This window comes from Agelaius tricolor, unplaced genomic scaffold (genome assembly GCF_023055355.1).
Source record: "Agelaius tricolor isolate 1412-34295 unplaced genomic scaffold, bAgeTri1.0.p SCAF_1, whole genome shotgun sequence".
Classification (NCBI taxonomy): domain Eukaryota; kingdom Metazoa; phylum Chordata; class Aves; order Passeriformes; family Icteridae; genus Agelaius; species Agelaius tricolor.
In genome coordinates, this window is record NW_027269261.1 from 90,635,026 (window position 1) to 90,660,773 (window position 25,748).

At 37.5% G+C, this 25,748-nt stretch overlaps 1 protein-coding gene across 1 annotated transcript in view; it reads left to right on the top strand.

Annotated features, from left to right (window-relative positions):
• RNGTT (RNA guanylyltransferase and 5'-phosphatase) overlaps positions 1 to 25,748 on the top strand; it is a 171,868-nt gene that overhangs the window by 135,322 nt on the left and 10,798 nt on the right. Inside the window, exon 14 of the mRNA XM_071443118.1 lies at positions 1,329 to 1,395. Within this exon, the coding sequence (XP_071299219.1) occupies positions 1,329 to 1,395 (67 nt within the window). The remainder of the gene's footprint in view (positions 1 to 1,328; positions 1,396 to 25,748) is intronic.

Sequence of the window (25,748 nt, forward strand, 5' to 3'; positions counted from 1 at the left end):
ATTGCCATCTAAGTTGCTGTTCTCTTTTGTTTGTGAAAACAGGCCTGGCAATGGTGAGAAATGAGTTGAAAATGATAGGTGCCTTAGTTATTAAAAAAAACCCCTCAGTATTAATTATAAGTGTGTATATATGTGTGCGTGTGTATGTATATATATATATATATATTTATGTATGCTTAATAATGTAAGAAAGAGACACCTCAGTGTCATTGCTTACTTAAGCTGACTGATGCCTAGATTTATACTTATTTCTCACTATTTAATTTAGTTCCTTTGTGAGGCCTTATTGCTAGAGGGAATGGGATGTAAAATTGAAAGAAAATATAAAATAGCAAGCACTTAATGAAAACTTGGGGCTACTGAGGAGTATGATGGTTTTCAATGTCCCTTTTAATCAAAACAGAAACTCTTTCCAGGGTTTGTAATCAAAAAAGTTCTTATTATTATGAAGAACCTGTATTTCAGTGCAATGCTTATGGGGCTTTAAAATGGAGGGAATGATTGCTGGGCCTTTGCTTAGCAAGAGGAACATTGTAATTATGCAGTCAGAACAGAACAGTGCTTTCCTGCCCTTTTTGCTGGCCAGTGATGTTCTTGTCAGCCAGTTTGTAACAGCAGTGCCCTAATGCTCCTCTGGAATTTGGAGTTTATGTACTGATAACATTGACTTGCACAGTATCTGCAGAAATCAAACACTTTTCCAGAAGTACGAACAGGCATTTGAGACAACTTATCCAGCTGTCCCTCTGGATCTTGGTGGTGTATGCAACAATTTTATTAAGACTTGAAGAGAACAGCAAGCACAAGCTGTATCTGGGGCTCTTTTTATTTGGCAAACCATTAGGCAATGTTACAGAGATTCTCTGATATTTCTCTTCTTGTAGTGATATCATTTTTGTATTACTGTGCATGCTTTTATGTGCCCTAATCTGTTTTAACTCTTGGGCTTCCTGCTCTGAATGTGTGTTTATAATTCTTTTCTCTTGCTCTCCCTTTGTCTCTTATGGTCTCTAATAAAAAGAAAAAGCACATACCTGCCATTTTCCCACATTACTGAGTGGCATCCATCACAAAGAAGCCTATGAAGTGATTTTGTTGAAGATCTGTTTGCAACATAAACATGAATTACTGGTGTGCACGCATCTTTAATGCACATTTTCCTTTTTTATAGTAGCTCACACAGAATTGCGTAACCAGATTTGCAAGGGTAGCTCTTGCTATTGTGATGAAGATTGGTGCCCTGCTAGGGTTTGGTAACAATTACTGCAGATGCAGAGAAAATTTACAGATGTAAAGTGATATCTTAAAAGATTCTTTTCATTTTTTAGGCTACTCACCCAGAATGTTGGTCTTCTTTATGTTGGAAACTTTGACAGACCTTTTGCACAAATTAAGGTATGATTAATAAGCTGGGGGGGGAGGGGGCTATTTCAATTATTTCATTTCTGTATGATTTAGAGAACTTCAGGACTTCAAGTTATCAATATAGCTTCAGGAAAAACAATGGGAAATAGTGCTGCTTTGTTTATGTTTACCATATTCTGGATTTGCTTTTGGTTTAATCTGTGCTCTTAACTTGTCAAAGAAGTTTAGTGTTTCCAATCATCTTCTGATTAATTTTGACTCTGGTTTAATTACCAGAAGGTTTTCTTGTCAGAGACATTTCAAAGCAAAGCTGCTTTTGAAGCCCTGTAGTTCTTTAAGTGATCCTTGACAGGGAAGACACTGCAGTAAAAAGGACAGATTGTTTTCCCAGTATTATTAGATTTATTATGAAAGACTCATACAATTGCTGGAAAATAATTTGCCTTTTATGACTTATTGTTTCTTTTTCTTCAGAGGAACTATAATAGCTTCATGTTTCTAATTGCCAGTTGCTAATTAGTTATTGCCATGTCCTTGCAAACAAAAATGTTCTACAAGTATATATGGACTGATTGTGATGAGTGTCATTGATATTTTCATTAGAACAAAGAGATGGAGGCATTAGCATGTCAGTCATTACACTGCAATGTGAAAATGTGGTATCTGTTTTTGCTGAAGTGTTCCCATGACTTTGATGATACCTGTAATTATTACATATTCTGCACTCTTGGCTGCACTGTTCCCTCCATCATGTGCATATGCTTGTGCTTCAGAATTTTAAAACCCTCATTTTTATTTTACATCAAAATGAAACTTAATTTTGAAAACTCAGATGTGTTCCCTTGCCATCCCTAATTATGTTACTAAACGGTATTCCCAACTGTATCTAGCAAATACATTTTACAATTTAAACCTTGGTACTATATTAAAATTATTTTAAAATAAGAAATGCATGCTTTTCATCTTCCTATTTCCCTTTCACTCATCTCCCCAGTTCCTACATGTGTATTATTCAGTTTGGCTAATAACCAAACAATTAAAATGTTACTTGCATGAAACAGCTTGTTAGAAGTTTCTTCAAAAATAACTTTGTATACTTTTGTTGATACCTCTTCAGCCCAGTGCTTCTTTAAAAGCTTTATAAGAGTTGACTGTTCTCCTGTTCTAAATGGGGATCTGTTTCTGCCTGCTCCAGCCACTTATAAGAATATTAAGTAACAAAATGGGGGTTTTGTCCCATGGCTGGGAAAAGTTTAAGTCCCCTGGGTGGAAGTGAGAGAGAAGAGGTGAATACCCCATTTGTTTTCTGCTGCTTGCAGTCAGCAGTGGTACCCCTCATAATACTTTGTGCCAAGGAGAGACCCTTGTGCTCACAGGAGAGCTGCACAGATGCTGTACAGGATCCAGCTGCAGGCCACTTGCAGATGCTTAGGGAAAGAGGGCACTAACAGGACAAAGACTAAGCATGCTGACAGCTTCCTGCAATTTGCATGCAGCATCTTCTCTGCTGGAAGTGGTACCTGCATCCTGGTGCCTAATAGACTCACCTGGACTTCCCTCCCTCAGTGTGCTTGAGGGATTTTCCCCTAAATTTTCAACATATGAAGCCATACTATCATTGTGAGTTAAGGTATTAGTTTATATCTTTTAAATCTATTGCCAAATTATTCTTTTTGGTTCAACCTAGCCCTTATGTCAAGAGAAGTGATGAGCAGCCATTCTCTATTCCTGATCTTTGTCTTCCCCTCCACGTTACCCAATCTTGCATCCTCCAGACCACAGGAACTTAATCTATTGAGTTGCTCCTGAAATCCTATCTGTGTCTCTGATCAATTTTGTATTTTACATACCCTTCTGTATTTCTATTGTTGTTCTTTTTAGAATAGGGGATGGCATAGTGTTGAAGATATGGGCACAATAGCGTTTTCTTTTGTGTCTGCAGTTCTTTTTACATGGGACCGTGCTTGGTCCCATGTACTATTAACTTACTCAAAATAAGAGTAAGTTAATAGTGGACTTTCTGGTAATATATCACTCGTGTAGTCTCATCCTAAGTGTTGCATTTGCCACAGAACAGGTTAAGTGCATAATCGAAATAAATTTCAGTTGCTGCCTTCAAAAAACAAAGCCTATTTTCCACTTAATTACTGGAGATTACAATGATAAGTTTGAATAAGTGAATTCCACAAGATGCACTCTATAAAATAGAACTTATTTGGAGCTATAGGGATATATATGGGTGTATGTTTGCACACTGTTGCTTTGCTTTGCTTTGCTTTGCTTTGCTTTGCTTTGCTTTGCTTTGCTTTGCTTCTGGTGCTAAAAGCAATGCTGCAGTGGTGAGCTGATTGCTGTGGATTATTATTACCTTCAACTGGGAAATGGCATGTAGTTAACAAAGACAAAAAGCTTTTGAAATTGAAACTCCTCTCTGATTGCTTGAGATTCTTGATTGATTTTTGCTGCATGGCAACAGGAGGAACTGGTATAGAGTGATGGTGTCACACCTTTATAGAGATCTTCAACAGCAAAAAAAGAAAAAGGGAGTAATAACTCACACTGAGAGTTTGTGGTGCAAAAAGAAGTTTATGTACTCTGGAGATGTACAATGGTCTTTCATAACTGTTCACACAGGTTTCTTTCATTCTGCCCCCAGCACTTCTTCAGGTATTTAATATGCTGTTGCTAATGATCCTATCAGTTAAAAGACCAGGGAGCTATGTATGGTCCTTGAATATATATAAGGCAGAGTTTCTATAACCTTTTAGTTCAAATATGCTTTTACACACTGTGTGATAGATTGGTCCCTCTTGTTATATAAATTACCCACTCATGTTCATTTGCAAACATCCCAAGTATTACGTATTCTATTAAGACACAGCATTTTTTGCCAAATATATGCATTAAAGAATGCCCCAAACCACTACAGTCCTCTGCCAGTGTAGATTTATTACTCAAAGTGGACCATTATTAGACAGCAGTACTTCCAGTGCATTTTAGTGCACTTTCAGTTGGACAAGTCAGACTGTTACCAGGTCTTTGAAATACTCATAGTAACATATAAACTCATATATACTAGTCATGTATAGTGCTCATATATCCATGTTTCAGTTTATATGCATTTACAAAACTGCAAAAAAAAAAACTCCTTATCAAAGTATCCCTTCCCAAAAGCAAAACACGTTTGACTTTCCAAAACTGTGCAGGAGATAATTGCAACAATGTCTTTGATGATGAAGAACTGTAGATGGCGATTCTGGGAAAAGAGTTTGAAATAGTAATGTCTCTTCTAGGATGATTTTTCTATGTCTTTCTTTCTTATATCAATAATTCATTAATATATATTAATATTTATAATGTTTCTGAGACATAGCTGAACTGATAAGATTAACTGAAATTACCTGGTCTTCCTCCTCAACTTGCTTTCAGTGGTATCAGTAGTTGTGCTTGATAGGTGTTGGATATCTGTACTTCATTATGCAAGAGAAATGTGAATCATTCACTCCTGGAGCTTTTGAATCTTGCATCTGGTAGCAGATGGATAGAAGAAATGGGGGAAAAGAGTTTTCCTGGCTAGAGGGATCAGCCTGGAACTTAACTCTTCTAATAATCTGCTAGTTCATAGGTATTGCGAGATTTTTTATGTCGCTATTTTGAACAGAGTTTATGATAGAACATTTAAAATTTTGCACAGTGTTTGTGGTTGCTCTTGTTCTGGGTTATATTTAGTGAGTTTCAGTAAGTTCAGTGACTTGTATAAATGATGGCTGTTTCAGTTAGCTTATGAGACAATTAATTATTTCAAAATTCTGCTATGGTAATGGCTTCTAATTTTTTTTTCCCAGGGGAACGTTCTTTAAGGGTATATTGAAGGAATCAATTTAATAGAGGCTAGTTACTTTTAAAAATTGAATTTTGTTTCTAAATAAAATTATTCTAAATTATTGTTTAATTCTAATGTCCATTCAATAGTATTGTAGAATAGTTTCACCATAGATGTTGGCTTTCAGTATCTTCTCCCATTTAAGCTATGTTAGTAGTAGTAATAGTGGTGGTTACTGTCACTTCTGCTTTCTTTCAAAGATGTCTGGAGCAATGCAATGATTTGCAGCTTTCTTTGGATCTTAAGTGGTTTAGGACCAGTGGTTTTCTTATTTATTAAACACCTCTTGAAAATTTGATGAAATGAAAAAGGTTTCTGTAAGTGATAATCTTGATCAAGAAGGTAAAGTATTGTCATCAGCTGGAATTAACTGGCAAGCTTTCTTTTTATATTTCTTTTATATTTTTTCCCTAAATATTGTTAGTATTTTTTTGCTAACAGGGATGCTGTTAAAGCAAAAACTTTATCATAGAAATTTTGTGTTTAATAGAAGTAACTAAATCTATTGTCTCAGTATACATAATAATTGCCCAATGGAACGGGATGTTACTGGGGTTTTATGACACGTTGTTTTTAAACTTGAGAGTTGATCAATGTAGATTACAATGAAAACTTAGCTACACTATATGCAGTAATTATATCTATAAAGAAAATCATACTGCTTGATCAATGTATTAGGATTGTCAGTTTTTGCGGTTCAGTTCCTAGTAGCTTCTGGGGTTAGTGGAAATGGTTCAGTACACTGTGTTCTCCATTATTAATAAGTCATGAGGCTTCTGGCAGTCTTTACTATGAGCTAATGACTAGTTTCATTTTTTGGCTTTCTTAGCACATTAAATTACCATTTAAATAAAGATTAATTACTACTGCTTTATTTTTAGTATTTTAAAAGTAGTTATTAAAAGTTTCATAGTAACTACTACTTTATTCAAAATAGAATTGTTCGATTTGATAGAATATGAGGACAGTTATATTGAAAAGAATATTTTGAAAATAATAATAATGTGTTGTATTATGTTTTTTATGATAGGATCCCAGTGGAAAGATTCTGAGTTTTAAGTTTGCTTCTGGGGAATTTGCTGCTGTAGTTAGAGCAGTCTTGCTGTCAAGGACTAGCAAGGAATCAAGATCTCTGCTCTGACCTGCACGTCAATAGCCCTAATCTGTAATTTTATTAAACTTGAGAACAGTGTTGCTGATTGCTGAGACAGCTAAGCTGATCACGTACACCACAGAATTGTAGTTTGGTTCTAAGCTATTATTTGTCCAACTGCCTCATTTTTCCTCAGCAAATACACTTTTACCTTAAAACATGATAAAGCATTATAAAGTTCTGCCAGAGAGAGGCCTTGCAGCAGGTAATCACCCCAAAATAATTTCTTTGATTGTGGGAACTCAGCACATCACTCCGGATGTCCAGAGTTACTGAGAGAACCCTTGGGGGTCTCGGAAATCCTGGAATGTTGCCAGGAGTGTTTGGTGGCCTGATTTTGATCCATCTACGGAAGTGACAGCAGTTTGAGGACATGAGAATCACTTGGGAGTGAAGGGTGTAAAAAAGACACATTTACAGGGTGAAATATAGATTTTAGGGTTTTTGGTACAGGGGGGTTATGGAGACAAGATGGAGGGATCAGGGCGTGTCTCGTCCTTCTTCTTTCTTCTTCTTGTCATCCATTTTCTGTGGTGATGTTGGCACTTGGGGATTGGTTCATGGTGAAGGTGCACTTGCTAATATGGGTGAAAGGTATTGGGAAATAAAGGTGAATATGATATACGTAGTTTTTAAAAGACACGACCGCCCCGTGGGCAGTCAGAGTGCCTTTGGCTGCCTTGCAGGTCAGACCTCTGTTGGGCAGACAGAAAATTTTGTAGATAAGAAATAATAAACAATCTGAAGATCGAAAAACTGAAGAGTCCAGACTCGTCCTTTGAAACGCGGGCTGCCCCAGAACCACCCTACCCGTGTCCGGGCAGAGACAGACAGCCGAACCGGACATTTGATCATATCAAATCAGAACCTGTAGACTCTTCAGATACAAATCCATATACCTTTACTTTAAGATCTGCAGGCAACAGCTCAGCACCTCAGATAATTTACTGTAATGTTCCCATGAGCTAAAACATGAGCTGAAACCTCATGAACATAGCTGCTTTACCTTTGTCCAAACACCCAGGATGAACTGATGTCTGAGAACCAGGTCAGACATAATTCATGACTCCTTCAGCAATGTGAAACCTCTGTAGCTGATTACTGAAATGATTGGCCACAATTTACCAGACAGTCCTTTCCTGAAGAAGATGGAAAAGGAATTAATTTATGGTCTCATTGCTCTCAAGAGGTTATTTTTTAAGGTAGGATAAGCTGCTGATTTCTCAACTGAAGCTAGCATGTTTTTCTTCCCTGAGTGATAATGGCTTCTACTACCAATGAGTGATCCCAAAGCTTGGGATACCCTTGTTTAGGGTACAGGTCTTCAGACCACTCCAAATGTAGAGAGAGAATTAGTCCAACTTTCACCACGCAATCGGTTGCTGTCCAGACACAGCCCCATAGTAGCAGTGTGGTCTGTAAAGTTTTTTAGCAAAAAATGTTTAAAAGTTTTCCCTTTGAGCCTGTTGACAGCCACTAAGGGTTCGTTGCTGTCTTAATTTTTTGATGCTTTGCTTACTGGACGTTCATACATAATCACAGAGATTTTTGTGTTCACTACTAGAGCAAATAGTAAAGCAAAAGAACTTCTCATTTATCATGGTCAAGTCATACCCTGAATTTTGTTTCTATAGTCTATCTCCCCTTCTTACTGTTTTGTGCTGTAACTGTGTTTTATGTGATGTAAAATGCTATAGAATATGACCTAGGGAAATCATGTCTTCAGCTTGAAGATGGTACAGCCCTAGAATCTCTGAAGTGAGGTGTTCCTGAGAAAACAGAAGTGCTGATTTATCTCTAAGTGTTTGGTTCTGGTTGTTGACATTGAAGACAAGTAATTTCAAACTGAAAGAGACATCACTGGCTTGAACAGGGGCCTGTCAAATTAAAGACAAATAGCTGTAACCTTCGTTAGCTTAGCAAGGTAGTGTCAGAGAAGGATTGTTTCATCTTCTTATTACCAGAGTTAACATGGACAGTGAGGGGAAGAAAAACATGAGAAAATTATTTTTAGCTAGGAAAGTAATAGGACAGCAAATGTGTTATCCTGGACAGAAATAATTTTGTTCTGAAAGCTGAAGAATGCTTTCAGAACTACAGATCTGGATCCAACCTCCACTAGGAACAAATACCTTGAAAATACCTTGACAGTTTTGAGAAGGAATGTGATAATTACATGATTTAGTGATTGTGAAAGAAGAAGATAAATCCAGGTAATCTGAGTCCCTACATTTCATTAAAGAGTCACTCTAAATTAAAACACACAGGATGAGGATAAAGCTGTATAATCTGCCTCTACTGAAGTTCAAACTGCATCTTTAGGACAAAGTAATCAACATTAATTATATATACTTATTATTGTTAACAGTCTTCCAAGAGAACTGGTGGGTGGCTCTTACATTTTATAGAGTGTTGTGGGATGCTACAGCAGGATTTTGATATCCTCTTGCTACTTGCTTCTTCTAGAAGCTGTACTGGGCATCGTTGGAAATGCTAGTATCGGGCTGTTGAGAAACTGTGAAAGGAAATCCTTCTCTTTGTTTTTATTATTCTGTCTTTTGTGGTAACCATCTATAACTTGTGTGTCATACAGAAGTCAACACATGGAAACAGTTTTAGCACCAGAACTTAAAAAAATAGGGCTGATGGAGAGATAATATTTCAAAATAAATTTCTCATTATAGTGGGAATTTAGGATTTTGTCCTAATGTTTATTGGTACAATGACAATGTACAGTCTTGTGGGAAGTCTGTATGGGTCAGTGCACTTCCAACTCATGGGAAGTCGTACAATACTGAGATAATGCCTTCTGCAGTCTGAACCTGTCCTTTTCCACTCCTTCCTTTCTTCTGCACTATTTCCACATCATTCCACAGTACTGGGTCAAATTCAGCATCTATTTTTTTTTCAGGGTTCTCTGAGATACATGAAAAGTTACCTGGCATAGGGTTGTGGACTGTGTTTGCCTTTTGCAGGAATGATGAAAGGTTTTACATTAAAGATAAAGTTAATAATTTTCAGCAGCAAGGTGGTCAGGAGAACACCATAGGACTTGGAGTGAACTTGGTGGAACCTAGAGTACTTAGAAATCTTGGAATCTTCTGTCCCAAGCTCAAGATGCCTTTCTTTGTGTCCTAAACAATAATCTGAACATATTCAATAACCGAATTCTGAGTTCATGAGAGCAGTAACAGAATCCATGGGAGGTTCTACCCTACCCACACAGTTGATATCTTGTAAAGGTGGGGGAGGTGCTAGGGAGAATTTAGTGAACAAACTGCAAGTTATAAAATGTAAGGTGCTAGCAAAAAATCACCAACTGCTCATTCCTAAATTATATGTTTGTTAAAGGTAGAGAATTTAGCTCATTTTGAAAAAAAAAGGCACTTTTGAACTACTACTTTGAGAATTAATTAGGAAAGAAAAAAGCATATGACTTAATTCTTTATCCCTTGATTTCTTCCTTTCCTTTCTCTACATCTTGACATTGTTAGTTGCAGCTTTTCTCAATCATATTTGCTTCACTTAAGGGCAAGAGGTCCTGACTGCCTGTGTGTTTCTACAGATCCTGGAATATTAGAGTTCTCAGTCCTGCTTAAGAGTGTTAGACACCAATAATAGAAATAAATATTGATATATTATATATTTGCATTTATATTACAGTAAAAGTCAGTGGACATATTTATTCTCTGTAGACATATTAAGGAGCAAAAATAAAATGCTTTTAAAAAAATCCAGCCTTAGAACTGGTGATGTAAACAGAAAGAGAATAACTATAAAATCTGCATTAGCGCTGCAAAAACTGAAGCACTGATTCTGTATGCTGTCACAATTGCTGCCCCTAAGAACAAAATGTTAATGAGCTATAATTTATAAATTCACTGTCTTCTGATGGATCAGGCCCCATTTTGCTTTTTGTCATGATTAAAGCTATGAATTCATTTTAAAAATTTGTTCTCTGTAAAGCGTGCAGTGTTCTATAGAAGTCCACAGAATTAGGAGTATGACCTCTGCAATTTTCTCTTGTTGCTGCCAGAAACATAGAATAATTGTTTTTTGTTTAGGAATATGATTTTTGTTGAGGTTTTTTGTTGAATTTTTTGGTTTTTGGGGGGTGGGGGTGGGCAGGTTTTGTTATTTCAGCTCCTAGTAGTGTTTTTTGAAAATAAATCCAAGTTTGTTCTTGGCAAGCATGGGGTGAATTACGTCTTCTGGAAAGGTTAAAATAATAGTTAATTGATTGTAGATCTTAATTTATTGGGCATTTTTTGTTGTTTTTTATTCACCTCTATATTAACTCTGTAGAGAAAAAAAAGCCTTCATGTGCTTTTCATGAGTATTGTAAAAATGAACAGATTGCAGTTTTTTCAAGCCTTCCATTTCCTGAGCTTACAAATGCATCTTAGCAATACAAAATCAGTATGATCATACCTCGTTTCTCAAAAAGCTTAGAAAAACAAGTGCTCACAAAGGAACCTCAACAAGTTCAGTAGCAGCAAATTCTGAGTTGTGCACCAGGGGCAGAGTGAGCTGATGCCTTGGAGTGGCTGCACAGCAGCTCTGCAGAGCAGCACCTGAAGCTCCCAGTGGCCACAAGCTGAGCTGAGCCAGCCACGTGCAGTGGCACTGGGAAAGGCTAAGCACACCTTGGGCTGTCTTAGCCAGGGCATTGCCAGCAGGTCAAGGAAGGTCCCTGTTCTCTGCTCAAGTGTTTCTGAGAGATGCCTGGGGTAACTGCACAGTTCTGGGCTCCCTGGGGCATGAGAAGCCACCCCTCTGGAGTGACCTCTGTGGGGGTCATGGTGAAGGGAAAAGCATATGGCCTGTGTGGAGTGGTTAAAGAAATAGGGTTTGCTTAGGAGAGAGGGGTAAAGGGGGCACTCATTGCAATCCTCCTTCATCTGAAGTGAGATTGCAGAATAAAGGAAAGTCAGACACTTCTCAGAGGTGCCTGGGAAAGGACGAGCAGGAAAATTCCAGTTGGATGTAAGAAAAAATTTGCATTGAAGTTGTGGGGCACAGCAGCAGGTTTCCTGAAGACACTGTAAAACCTCTGTCTGTGGAGGTTTTCAAAGTTTAACTGGAAGAGACCCTGAGCAATCTGACTCATCTTTGAAATTACCCAGCCTAGATCAGGAGGCTGGATTGGGTGTTGGCTGGGTGTCCCTTCTGACCTGAATTTTTCAGGTTCTGTGACACTTTGGAGTATAAGCAGTCACTGCTGTGAAACTTAACTAGTTCATAAGGATATATTATTGGGAAACTTTAGAGTTGGATGTTTGTGAACCTCCGCTGTTACTGATTGAATAGCATACATTAATTAATTTCAGCATACAGTATTCCTGTCAATTCTTCCTTCTTATCTTTTCTGATGGCTGTGACCACAACTTGCATTATACAAGGCTTTCAGTACTTCCATTCTCAGTATCTGGGGATCTTTCTTGTTATATGTTTACCTTGAAAGTGTCTTTTTTTCTCATAACACAAAAAAATACAAAAGGATGCACCCTTTTTCCATTAAGAGGTAGAATTGCATTACATTCCAGAGATCCTATGGTCCTCTTTCAAAGAACATGCTGTGTTTTCTTCACTAAAATGTTTATTTAGAAGAAGAAAAATGGGTGTTTTACTTTGAAGTCATTCTGCAGCTGTTTTCCCATAATGACAGTATGGATTTTTTAATGGAGTATGTGGTATATGTTGAAAATAAAGCATCTCTGTCTTAATCTAAAAATTTGTGAGTCTAACTGGAGCTGAGAGAAGCTGGTGTTCTTAGAAATGTGTCTAAAACTCAAGAGGTTTATAGATTGTTCAGAGCCATATAACTGATTTAAAAAGAAATATAGCAAAGAAGAAAAGAAATTGGAAGTGGCAGCAGTAGCTAGATTAGGAGCAAAGCTCAGGAGTAAGGGGCTGGAAGAAGAGCTGCCTGTGAGTAGCTGCTGGATGTAAATGAGCCAAGAGATTTTGTAAATGTGTCAAATGGCTTGTAAGTGATGCATTAGTAAGGGAAGAGGGTGTGTAACAGCATTACAATACAGGATACCTGAGGAAACAAGACTTGCATATATGCTGGGAGGTCACAGTCAGGCTATCTAACAGTCATACCTTCCCTTCCCCTACAGTCTTGTCTGTGGCCCCTGTTCCAGCAGCAACACCCTTGAAAAAGCCTCTTGGGAAAAGCCTCCAGAACTAATCCCTGAGACCATTAGTAATTTCTTCTTCACTGGTTTTGGTTGGGGTACTTTTGTCACTACCCACAAGATTAAGCCAAAAACCATTTTTTATATCACATTAGAGATGTTTGATTTGGAGTTTCCCACTTCCTTTTGTTTGATAAGTAATGAGGTCAGTGGGAGGTTTTTTGTTTGTTTTGTTGGTTGGTTGGTTGGTTGGTTGGTTTTTTGTTGTTTTTTTTTTTTTTTTTTTTTTGTCTCAGCATTCCTTCTTCTTGAATTCATTTGCTTTCTTACTTTACTGGTAATTTTCCAAGTATTTACCATTGACCCCCTACAGATACCATTCTGAGGTACAGTCAAACAGAAAACTGGATTTTCAAAATGGCAAGCAGATTGCTCTTACGGTAGCTTTCCTGTGGCCAGTGGTATGGAAACATACTGTGATAAATGTGAGCATTAGGACATGCAGATTATGTCTCATTATAATAACACATTAATAGACAGTTTATTTTCCACTTTGAAAAGATGGCAAAATAAAAGGCTTAAGCTCTCTTTCTGAACCATAAAGTTATTGCTCACTACCAGCTAAAAATTGCTGAGAAAGATCCTGGAAATGAAGGGTTTGTTTTAGCAGTAGATGAGCAGAGATATTGCAGATATTTCTCATCTGCTTTGCGTTGAGCCTTCATACTTGTCACAGTGGAATAACTGATCAGGTCATTGTAAAACTGCCAGATTTCTTGTGCTGTAGTGCAAGTTGTGCTTTGCTATTGTCCTTGTCCTCTTTGTCACATTGTTATTTCACAAGCTTCAGTGTTTGAGAGTGTTCTGGCTCCCATACATGGGTGATTTGGGGTTGGCAGCATCTTTTGTTTTGCTTTCTTATGTTTTACAAAAATCATCTGGCAGAGAGAATGATTTGTCCATGATGATTTTAAGCTCTTGAACATGGTAATTTGTTGCTGCAGCTGTTCTTCTGTTATAACTGCATTGTCAAACCTGGTTTGGGTGTGCCTCTGCACATAGAGAGTATAATTTGTTCTGAATAATTGAGGATACCTTGATGACAGCAGCTGTTTATGGGGCCAGCTCCTATGCTTGAGTGAGTGGCAGTAGGGACTGTTTTTTCCTTTGATGTAGACATCCCCACGCTTAGTTTCCATAAATGTGATTGCATTTGCATTTTCTTTTGACTAGAATATAATACTCAGACGTTATGGCAGTGTGCTCAAGTTTCTAGGAGTTTTAGGCAATTTAGGTAACTTATTGTAGATAATTGTCTTCTCAGAGAAAGTAGTGTCCTAAATTTGTATGTCATTATTGTTTCCATCAGAAAATACTCATTTCATACCCTGTTTGTGATCATAACTGTTCTTTATAAATCTGTTCTGATTTTTGAAATAAGTTCTTCATCTTTTATTTTCTATTAGAGACTTTTGCTGGTAGTGGAGGCAAATGAAATAAAGGCAGTGGGATGGATAACAGTCAAAGAGAAAGGATAAATAAAAAAGTAGATTCTAAGTAAAATTATAAATATCAGACCCTATGAGAAATTAATTCTAATTGAAAGGGGCAACAAAAGATGGTTTAGGCATTTTTTACCATTTCTTAGTTGTTTATTGTTTTGAAGAATGAGAACATCAGCCAAGATCAGGCTTGAGGGGGGAAAAGAAAGCAAATTGTTACTGTACAGTTTATAGGCAGAGAGTATCTAAATTTATTAGGCTTTTTAGAGGTGAATTATTTTGAATCTGAACTGAACAAATGAGGTTGAACTTGATAAATGAGCTTGAACTTGTAGTACCTTTGTGAAATGCAGATGATAATGTCTTTAAAATAAATTACTCATGAATAAATCAAGACGTTGAAGTTGCAAAGGGTGAGAGGTGGTATAATAGGGAAATTCTTTGACTAGGAAATTGTTTCTGAGACCTTTCTTTATAGTATATGTAAAATGAATAGTGAATATCATGAATGAGAAATATTTTAAATGTCAGATCCTGATAACATTGGAGAAAAAGCAGTTGATGGCAAAAATTTTGTATTGAGAGGTACTGTGCTGGTTTAGGGCTAGTAAAAGGCAAATGCAGATTAAATTTAGATAAATGAAGAAGAATAGAATTGCAAACAATAACACAGAAGGTAGAAGAAATACCAAATGAGATAATTATGCAGGATATCAGCCTTGAAAGGAAACGGGGTTGTAGATAATATCCTGTCTAATTAGAATACCTATAAAGAAGGTCATGTGATCTAATTTCAGCCACCATAGACCCTGCAGGCTCCTTGTATAGGTGGTGGAAAACAGTGGAATCCAAGGGTGAGCCTGGGATCCTCTAAGAAAAGTGCCTGATGGTTGCCTCACCAAATCTTTCAAATCACTTTCTAGAGGTGCTAGTCTCTCTGTGAATTACATATAGAAACTAGCTCCTGCATTTTAAGTAACTAATATAATGGCATAAATACTTGTCTTACCTTTCTCTCTGGACTTTTCTAAGTATGAGATTAAAGGCTGGAGTAAAACCACATTCTTATTGTACAGCTGTTTTAACTGGAAGTTAGCATTTTTCCAGTATAATATTCTCCACAGACAAGTCCTGTAGCTCAATTGTCACTTCAGCTACTGGTAATTGATTTTCAGATATCCATTTTTTCACCACTTCTATCCTATAATAGAAGCCTTCAAAACCAGGTAAGTCCTGCAAGTTAAGGGTCTGTTAGGGCTTAAAAAAGTTGGTGGCTCTTAGAGAAGGTTAGCAAATAAGGAAGAAGATGTAACTAAACTAGATTAAACCCATGAAAGATTGGCCTGTAGGGAAAAACATGGGATTTCATACTAGTAAAAGTAGAAGGATGCTGATCTACTCAAGGAAATGATAAATAGCACCTGTACAATTCAAAAAATGTCCTTGATATCTACAAAGCAGTAATCCTAGGGGAAAATGAAGCTGTACATAAACAGTAAATCAGGTAAGATTATTTCCTTTTGAATTGTTAATTTGTTTCTCTATTTGTGTCTTTTACACTAAAATACATAAATTATTTCTTCATCAAATTTGGTTTCACAGTTCTTATTGCAAGAGTCACATATACCTTGCCTTGGCACTCTTCCAGAATGATTATAGTATTGCTGAAGTTTCGCATTTGAGAGAGAAATATATATTAAAACTCAATTGACTAATAGTGGTGCAATATCTTGTTATGTAATAGTCAACAAAACCATTATTCATTTACTTTTTATTTGACAGTAGTAAAGCCACTGTGGTTTTATCTTTCTAGAATAAAGTGAGAATAAAAGTGAAGAACAACAGAACACAGTGGTGCTATTATATTTCAGCAAATTGAAGTTTTCAAAATGCCACTTCTGATTCTCTCCAAATGAAAAAAGGTTGATTGTAGAGACAATAGCATATTATATCTTTGGGGAAAATAGTTCAGAAATATTTGAAAAGATCAGAAATGTGGCAGCATTGTTAGAACCGTTGTGCAGAGACTTTATTTGTATTGCTGAGAACTGTAGATGTTTTCATTTACTGGGAAGGGAACTGTAACTACACAATATTGCTTTTTATGTTACTAACTTCAGTGAGTTACTGTTTAATTGGTATACAGAAAATTTCTGCCAGTGAGTTTACAACCAAATGCTGTAATGAAATGTCACTTCTTTTTAAAAAGTGTTACTTTCCCTTGGTTTGCTGAAGTACTAAATCCATTTCAGTAAATGAATCTATTGATTTTAGCTTAATGTGTTGTAATAAAAAATATTTGAGCATGTTCTCAGTGGTAGATTCATGAGATGCCGTGCTGGATTCTGTACCGGCAATTATGTGGATTTTTCTCTATTTTTCATGCATGAAGTAGTGGAGTCAGCATTATTTCGGAACAGAATTAATGACCTGGGGTCTGCTGGAATCCAGTTGTGTCACTCAACTGTGCAGAAGCCATCCATGGACTCTGGATCAGCCAAGACCGTGATGGTACTTTAAGTGGGAGGCAGTGAGGGTCGAGCCAAACAGCTCTTGAACCTCTTGCCCCTTGCAGAGGTGGTTAGTGCTGACTCTGGTCCTCACTGCCTTGAGGAGCTGCCCATTGCCTGCACACTCCTGCTGCACCACACAAGAAATAAAATGCCCCATTAGTGTTGTACATTAACCTACCCAGGTGTAATTTAACAGTAATACACACAAGTGCAACCCAGCTTCTGCTTCATTTGGTTAGTGGGTCATGATTAGCCATGCTTGATTGGTGATCATTGCAGGAGCAGATTAACTACAGGCTGTAGCATTTCTTTTAAACCTTGCTGGCATGTAGGGAAAAGGCTGGTCTGTAGTAGAAGCAATCTAAAGGAATATTCAAAAGCAGAATTTGAGACAATAATGGTTTTGTTCTTTTAGAAAATAATGCATTACATACAATTACTGCATTTTACTACATCATTACCTTCTCTTTCCACCTGTTACACTTTGGATACCATTAATGCATAGAAAGGGGTTCCAGAATAATTTAACTTCAATAGAAGGAAAGCAAAGGACATATCTGATTAATTTAGAAGGATGTTTATAGATCAGTGAGTCAGATTTTGGATTTACAATACTAAAGTTAATGCTAATGCAAATACTAAAGCAAACAGACCTTGAATTACTTAATTACTACCTTGTTAATATTTAATTCAGAACTTTAGGAAAAAGTCTGTACTAACTAATTAGTAATTAGTGATTAGTGCTAGTAGTTGTAGCAGGAAACTACAAACCAAGGCTTTTTCATTAATTTCTCCATTGTGTGCACTCTTGCTTGACAAATCAACTCCCTTTTACCTTGGACTTCTGAACTGCAGAATTACGTACATACAACTGTTTTATCTAAAGCGTGCTAATGAAATGGGTTTCACGTTACAAGTTACTTATACACATTAGAGGTGTGTAAGAATACACTTTGCGATTATTGGAAAACAGATTTACAGAGTTGCCATTGCTGTTACTTTGTTTTCCTTTCTCTTATTTCTGTTCTTCTAGGGAAGAGCCTTTAAGGGTTGTTTTTTTTCCTGCAAAGTCTTAGCGTCACTGGCTGTCTCTAGAAAGTGTTTATGATGTTACTTGAAATACTATTACATGGTGTGGAAAGCAAAACAAATGTTTTTAGCTGTATTTGTTAGGGAACTAAAGCTGTTTTTGTCCTGGGCCCTAGGTAGGGGAGGACAGCAGCTTAAACAGAAGTGTAGCACTTGAGCAGAGCACTCAAATTAGGCTAAGAATTCTGGGGAATTTAAGAATTGGCCCATGCAGAGATCTTTACAGGCAACAGCTTTATGACAAGGGTTTTTTTGGAGACATCATATGGTTAGAAAACTCAAGAGATTTTCCTTGGCTTTGCTTGCCTTAGCTTTTGCAGAGGGTGGGTGGGTGAAGTCATTTTGTGAAATAAGAATGAAGACTAAATGTTGTTGCTCACTTACTTTGTTATTGGTTCCACATATAATAACAAAATGTATGGACAAAGCCATGAAAATGTGCTCATGTACAGCCGGCTTTCCCAGATTTCCTACCTTTCAGGGCTTTGGCAGGACCAGCTATTAAACCATTATTTCCTGTTATCAGCATTCACCATTCAAAGTTGCAATCCCTTTTAGCTGACAGTAAAACAAAAACTCCCGTACAGACTTTATTCATTTGTCTGGAAACACTGCTGCCCAAACAGACCAACAAGTTTATAGGTTTCTCGAACCAGCTCTTGCAAAATCCATTATATCTTCTGTAGCCAGTTGTGACTCTTGAAAGTCCATGAATATTGTCCATTTCTCTGCCTCATGATTACTGCAGTCTGTGTTGCCCCACCCCACATCCATTACAGTGGTGTCCTGGGAAATCTGGCTTCCAAACTCTGCAGACTCATTAATAACGAAGCATGGAAAGGAAAGAGGAGCTTGCAATGAAAGGTAAAGCAGTGACAATCCCTCTATAGCCTCATTTATTGACAAATTTGTGCCATTGATAGATTAGCCCTTGCTTACCTTTCTTTCAGCAGACTGACCTCATCAGCTGGCAGGCACCCTAAAACCATTTGCAGTTACTGAGCCACGATTAACTTCTCTGTTGAGCCCCTTACATTCTGTAGCCCCACACTGATCAAGAAGATCTGTGTGCTTAGATACCAGATTGTAGGTCAGATTATACATCATGTCATTAATTGCTTTTGAAGAAGAAGGAAAAAGCTTTCTGTGTCTTAAGCCTCAAAGCCAGTTAAGCTTTGAAGTTTAAAGGAAACCATTCAAGAAAGGGGAGGGAGTTCATGCCATCTCAATACTATAAAGGCAGATGAGAAGTGGGTTAGGGCAGTTGACTTTCACTACAGCACTTCCTTTGATCAAAGCTAGTTTTTAAAAGTCTGCGTTAAGTCAGCAGCTATTAATCTTTTTGTTGTGGTGTATTATCTGTAATGGGAAAAAAAGATTACTTTCCTTCTAATTGAAATCTTAGAAGGATGAAAAATCCCTAACATGACTTTTGCAGCTTTTTTCCCAACACATCTTTGCTTTATTATTTTGATCTCATAGCACTGCTGAGATTGTTTCTGTTGTTGTTGTTATTGTTGTTTGGCTCCTCTTGGCTTTATGTTTTATATTATTGCAGTGTTCCATCAAGGCATTTATCAGCTTCCTCATTCAAGTGGTTCTAACAGCCACCTAAAACTCATCCTATTAAAACTCATTATTTACAAAAGTAAAGGTGGAATCAGCAGAGTTGTGAAGTCCAACCTCAACAATTAGGTGTAAGAATGCCTCCTCAAAATGGCAGGGTTTTAAAAATCATTGTAGTTTGACTTTTCTTGTCATGTATTACAAAATAAAAGTTTGCACTTTACTATTGTCATGGTTTAAGTCCATCCAGCAGCCAAGCCTCACTCACTCACTCACTCACTCACTCACTCACTCACTCCCCCAGCATCAGAACCTGGGAAAGGAATGGTAAAGGTAGAAAACTCCTGAGTTGAAATAGAGACAGTTTAATAGGGAAAGCAGAAGCCATGCACGCAAGCAAAGCAAGGAATGAATTCCCTGCTTCCTGTGGGCAGGTGGGTGTTCAGCCATCCCCAGGAGAGCAGGGCCCCATCACACCTAGCAGTGTGGGAAGACAAATGTCATCACCCCAAATTTTCCCCCCTTCCTCCTTCTTCCCCTGCCTTATGTACTGAGTATGATGTTCCATGGTCTGGAATGTCCTTGGTCAGTTGGGGTCTCCTCTCCCAGCTGTGTCTCCTCCCAACCCCCCAAGCTGCCCCCAGTGCCCTTCCTACCAGCCTGGCAGTACAAAAATCAGAAAAGGTCTTGGCTCTGTGTCTCCACATCATCATCACACAAATCCAAACACAGTCCCACATCAGCCAGTGTGAAGAAAGTTAATGCTACTCCAGCCAAAACCAGCACAAGTATATAATACAAATACAAAATCTGAAAATTTCATTAGAAGATGTTATTCTGCTTTAACAGACTTCTCTGATTTCAAGATCTGACATTGTTCTGAAAAAAACTGTTACATGTACTGTGTAAAAGCTACGATGAGCAAGACTGAGCTTCTTCTCTCACTCAAGACTTTGGTTCTTAGAAGACTTGGCTAATGACAAACCATTCAGTCTAATGGAGTAGATGGGGATCAAAAGAATTTGTATTTCCTACAAGTTCTGTAAATCTCTTTATGTTCTAGTGTCAGATTTGTGAATAACTAGGAATTGCCTCTGAAATTTATGAAGAAAAGAAGTCACTATTTTTTGTAAATATGTTCTAGGCAAAAACCGAAACATATTAAATATGGGAGATTAAAAGCAAGTTTGCTATTTCTGGCCTTAGTTTATCTGCACATTCTCTCTGTACAATCCCAATGTTTTCAAGTATTAATAGGGTTTCTAGATGTTGAAAACATTTATAAATTTATAATCTTGCTCCCTACCCCCATTTTTCTGATAATGCTTGCATGGAATGCTTAATAATTTACATACCACTTAGATACCAGTATTTGATAAAGTCAGTATGCCAAATTCAGCCTCCAATGATATATTCCTTTGTTTGCCTACCATAGTGCAAAATACAAAGTAAAATTTTGATTATATCTTTCTTAATGTTGTTTTTCAGTAACATTCTGAGGCAAAAAAATTTGAACCGTGGGGGAAGCAGATCTGCTAAAGAAACCAGTTTGGGCTTTGTTAGGCAGTGAAGAAGACATATGAATATATTACATATGATTATCATAAAATTAGGGCCTGGAAATGGAACAGTCATGCTGCTGCATTTTAGACAGTACATTTATAATAAACTGTAATAAGGTAAACACTTTGAATGGATATAAGAAGAGGCATGACTTGTGATCACAAATGTGTGTTTAGTTCATGCTTTTGAAGCTCAATTTAACACAGCAAACAAATTTCCTTATAGTGTTGACACAGTTGTTCTCAGTGGTGAATTTTGATTTATGGGGAAAAAACTTTAGGCAAGTGGTTGTTTGGGATCTAAATGGAAGAAAAGAGTATGATTCTTAAAGGCTGTAATTTGAAAGCTGTGTGTTGTTACGAGTAAAAGTGGGTTTAAAAGACTCACTTGCAATTACTTGATACTTTGGATTTTAGTTTAAATTTCTATTGGTGTATTCTGATAGGATTTGGCATCTTTCTGAAAGAATGTAAACCCATGGTTTCTAGAGAACATTTCAGAAGGCAGATAAGAAGTAATGAGAATTAGGTTTAGGGCCCAATCCTGATGACACTAGTGTGGGCTAATTGATCTTATGAAGCTGCTCAAGGGCATATAATTTACAAGGATAAGAGTTCGTAGAGCTGGATCCCACATGAGTAGCCATCAGATAGTGTCTAAACTTGTAAAAGTAGTTTTTCCCTCCATAGAAAGACTGCTGGGAAGCTCCTGATAGCCCAGCCCTGTGGAGTGTCCCTCTAACCCATCCCTGGTTGTGTGACAGTGTGGGATCTCAGCACGTCGTTCCCGATGTCCAGAGATGCCAGGAGAACCCTTGGGGGTCTCGGAAATCCTGGAATGTTGCCAAGAGTGTTTGGTGGCTTGATTTTGATCCATCCACAGAAGTGACAGCAGTTTGAGGACATGAGAATCACTTTAGAGTGAAGGGTGTAAAAGGGACACATTTAGAGGGTGAAATATAAACTTTAAGGTTTTTGGTACAGGGGGGTTATGGAGACAAGATGGAGGGATCAGGGCATGTCTCGTCCTTCTTCTTTCTTCTTCTTGTCCTCCATCTCCTGTGGTGATGTTGGCACTTGGGGATTGGTTCATGGTGAAGGTGCACTTGCTAACATGGGTGAAAGGTATTGGAAAATAAAGGTAAATATCATGTACGTAGATTTTAGTATAAAAAGATATGACCGCCCCGTGGGTGGTCAGAGTGCCCTTGGCTGCCTTGCAGATCAGACCTCTGTTGGGCAGACAGAAAATTTTGTAGATAAGAAATAATAAACAATCTGAAGACCGAAAAGCTGAAGAGTCCAGACTCGTCCTTTGAAACGCGGGCCGCCCCAGAACCACCCTACCCGTGTCGGGGCAGAGACAGACAGCCGAACCCGACATGACAGCAAGTGACAGAATCCCTTGTATGGTGTAAGAAGTATAGGTAAAACAAGATTAACTTAGACTCCTACAATAGCAAGAGCTTGGGTACAGATGAACAGATGAAAAATAGTAACATGAGAAAGTACCCTGTAAAATATATGTGTGAGAAGCACAAACATTTGTCTGGAAATCCATCCTATTGGAGGCGAATTCCAGCATGTGAAAGGCAGCAAATGTCTCAGAAAAACTCCTCATCCTATTCTGACACAATCATTTAAGTTCTCTTTCATTTATTTTGAGGTGTAGAAATAGTGTTGCCAAAGTGATTATAAAATAGTGATAGCATTGCTTTGTCTCTGGAAGACTTGTTTGGGTTTCTACTGATAAATTATTAATAAGATTTCAGCTGCCCTGTGTCACAAGATTTCTTGGTAGCATGAGTGTAAGTACCTGAGGGGTAATTAAGACTGGGTTTAGAGAACCTAATGGGGGGTAAATGCTTTCCCTGTGGTGTGGCCACAAACTATCTCTTTCTTCCCCATTTGCAAACTGAGAATAATAAACCTTAAGAATTAATAATTTATGAAGGAGCTAAGTGGTGTTTTCAAACTATGTTCTTTACTAGTAATGTATAACTCTCGTCTCCTGGATCTTTGTGTCTCATAACGCAGCACCCCCTGTTTGGGGCAGGCTCCGTTTTGCAAAAGCAGTCTGAGTGAACAAAGCACAAATGGGGGTTAAGACTTTTAAGACTGGCTTTCACAAGCTAGATCATAGGTACAGTCCTCAAAATGTATCAGGCTATGAGTGAAATATTTTCTCACAGAATCATTTCTGTATTATTATTTCAGCTTTTTTTGCCAGATTATACTGTATATCCTTGTTCTCTTCCCCCTCATACAGTTGCTTAACTTTCTGATGGGGTGGCTTTTTCTTCAGAAACCTCCTGTGAATTCCTTGTCCTTCATTGAAAGGTTTTGATGTTTTGGGGTTTTTTTTGCGGGGGGGGGGGGGGGGGGGGGGTTGTTTGTTTGTTTTTTGTGGGGGTTTTTTTTGTATTGTTTATTTGTTTTTGCATAACTTGCTGAACAGTTCTGCAGTTTGCTGTGGCATTTTACTACTACAAAAATATCTGCCTGTTTTTCTTTGGAATTTAAACACTTTCAAGCTTCAGCACTGTCTCCAGGGATTATTATTATTAGCACAATTATTTATGATGTGCCAAAACCAAGGTAGGCCTTGCAAAGTTACCCCAGGTGCTTGCAGAGCATTGTTTTTACCTCTTCCTACAAATTCATGAGCTGTAGAGCAGATGAAGCTCTGTTTGCACCAAATGCACATCCTCTCTGCAATAAGGTCACACTGACAACTTGCTTTGAGAGCTCTGTTGCTGCTCTCTTAATGCCTGGGTGTTTCTGCAGTTCCCCTGAGAGTTTCTTGCTCTTTCATCAGCATGCTGAGGGTCAGAATTATATGAGCTGCTTTTTAAATAAGACTTTATTTAAGAACTCATCACAGCAGAGCTATGCCAAGTTCACAAATCCTCAGCACAGAATTCTACAGTTTCTCAATTTTTACAGGAGATTTACAGATTTTTTTTCTTAAATCCAGAGACCTGTGATGATTAGAGTGCAGGGGAAAGGGATATCAATCTAGGAGGACAATAATTTCTTACTTTGTTTCATTTAACTGTTCAAGATGTGTATGGACACCCAAATCTCTGTGTCCCATTCTTGATGATGATTAAAAGAAAATGGGATTTTTTTAAAGCAGGAAGGACAGCTGCTCTTTGAGTAATGTAGATGCCTGAGCTATAATGCCCAAAAATGTGCAAAGAGTTTATTGGTTTTCTGTGGCAAATGGCTTTACCATTGAGTAAAATGAGACGTAAAAAAGTATATTAAAAAAAAAATCTAGAAGAGTGATCATTGAGGAAAACATTTGTGCAAACACGTCTATTTCCACATCTTTGTCTTAGCAGTTACCAGTTACCTGCTTTCTCATAGATGCCAGTGTGTTCCTCTGAGAGTCAAAATCAAAGCTCAGGAAAACATTGGTTTCTTACAGATAGTTCAAATGGTTTTGCAAGGTCAGGTGTACAGGAGACCTTCCAGGATGCATTAAGAAACCTATTTCCAGCTGGCACTGAAAGTCATTAAATTTGTTATATCACTGATAAGAGGAAAGCTTTTTATTTCTGATGTTTCCATCTGTCACTTGCCAGGAAAACCCCAGGACTCCAACCCATAATATGTATCAGAAAACAGTATCCATATTTTTAATTACTACATGTAAGAATGAGAGATTATTTGAGAAAATATTATATGTTAAAAAGAAAGACTAAATCATGAACTGAGAGTGCTAGGCACTGGAAGTGAAAAACAAACAAACAAAATCCACAATTTTAAAAAGCTTCATTCTTGTAATTTGGAAACATGATTTTTCTTCTTTGCTTCTCACATGATTCTACAGTGCTTGGTGTTAACATTGTGGTTTAATGAACATGAACAAAAGTGCTAAAATTTTACATTTCTTAATATTCTTTTTCAGGAATGACATCACAAAATTGGAGCATTTCCTTTTCCTATGTACATAAGAAGCAGCATAGTTGCACTTAGAAAGATTTATTAATGTTAAATAACCATCTCAACTGCATTGTGTTTACCCAAGCTGATAACCATTTGTTGGGTAAACATTCCTTAAAAAGGAAACACAATCAGTATGTTTAGTTTAGCAAGAAATCTATGGTTTGATAAAATAATCTCTTGAATAGTATAAAGAAATAGATATTAAGCTGCATTACAAAATCTGTTTGGCTTGAGTAAAAATGCAAAGCAGATTAACTGATTAACTTTTTCCTGCAGACAGTATTCATGTGGTTCAGTGTACGACTTACATGAACGGCGTTTAGTAACCATGCAATTTTTTATTCTTTGTGAAGTTTGACAATGAAAAGCATGAGGTACTTTATGTGAGTGGGCAAAAAAGTTCTTCAGAAGCATCTGAACAAACAGTCCAGAGTTAGGAAGAAGCACTGAATGAACAGCTTGGGATTTGTGTTAGGTGCTGGACTGTGCCCTGTAAGTGCTGGGGGCTCTAATAACTTCATGTCTACTGACTGTCTCAGATGTTCTAACTCAAATAATTAAAATTACTTATATTCATGACTTCACCAGCAATCATGTAAGAGTGCTTTCAAAGGATCCCTGTTTCTTACACCTCATTTCCTCTCAATTGCCTTGATTTGACATGAATGTCCTTGGAGTTCACCACCTTTAAGTGTTTGGTCTTTAAAAAGATCTTGCTTTGAGTTTGGTTTATCTTTCTATCTTCAGAAGCTGTTTTATTTTATTACTGCTGCTTCTTTATTTTTTTCTGTCTCCATCCTATTCCTTCAGAAGTCTTGACCCCCCCTTTATTTCCTCAAATTCCCACGTAATTGTTCTTTTTTGTTCTCTGACTGTTGTCATTGCATCTCCCTGATCTTCAGATGTTGCTCTACTGCTGTGGAGTCATAGTGCCATTGGGCAGCTTAATTCTCCCTTTGTCTTGGGCATTCCACTGGAGAAGTTTGGAAATAAAGTCTATTGTACTTTGCAGTTGTGG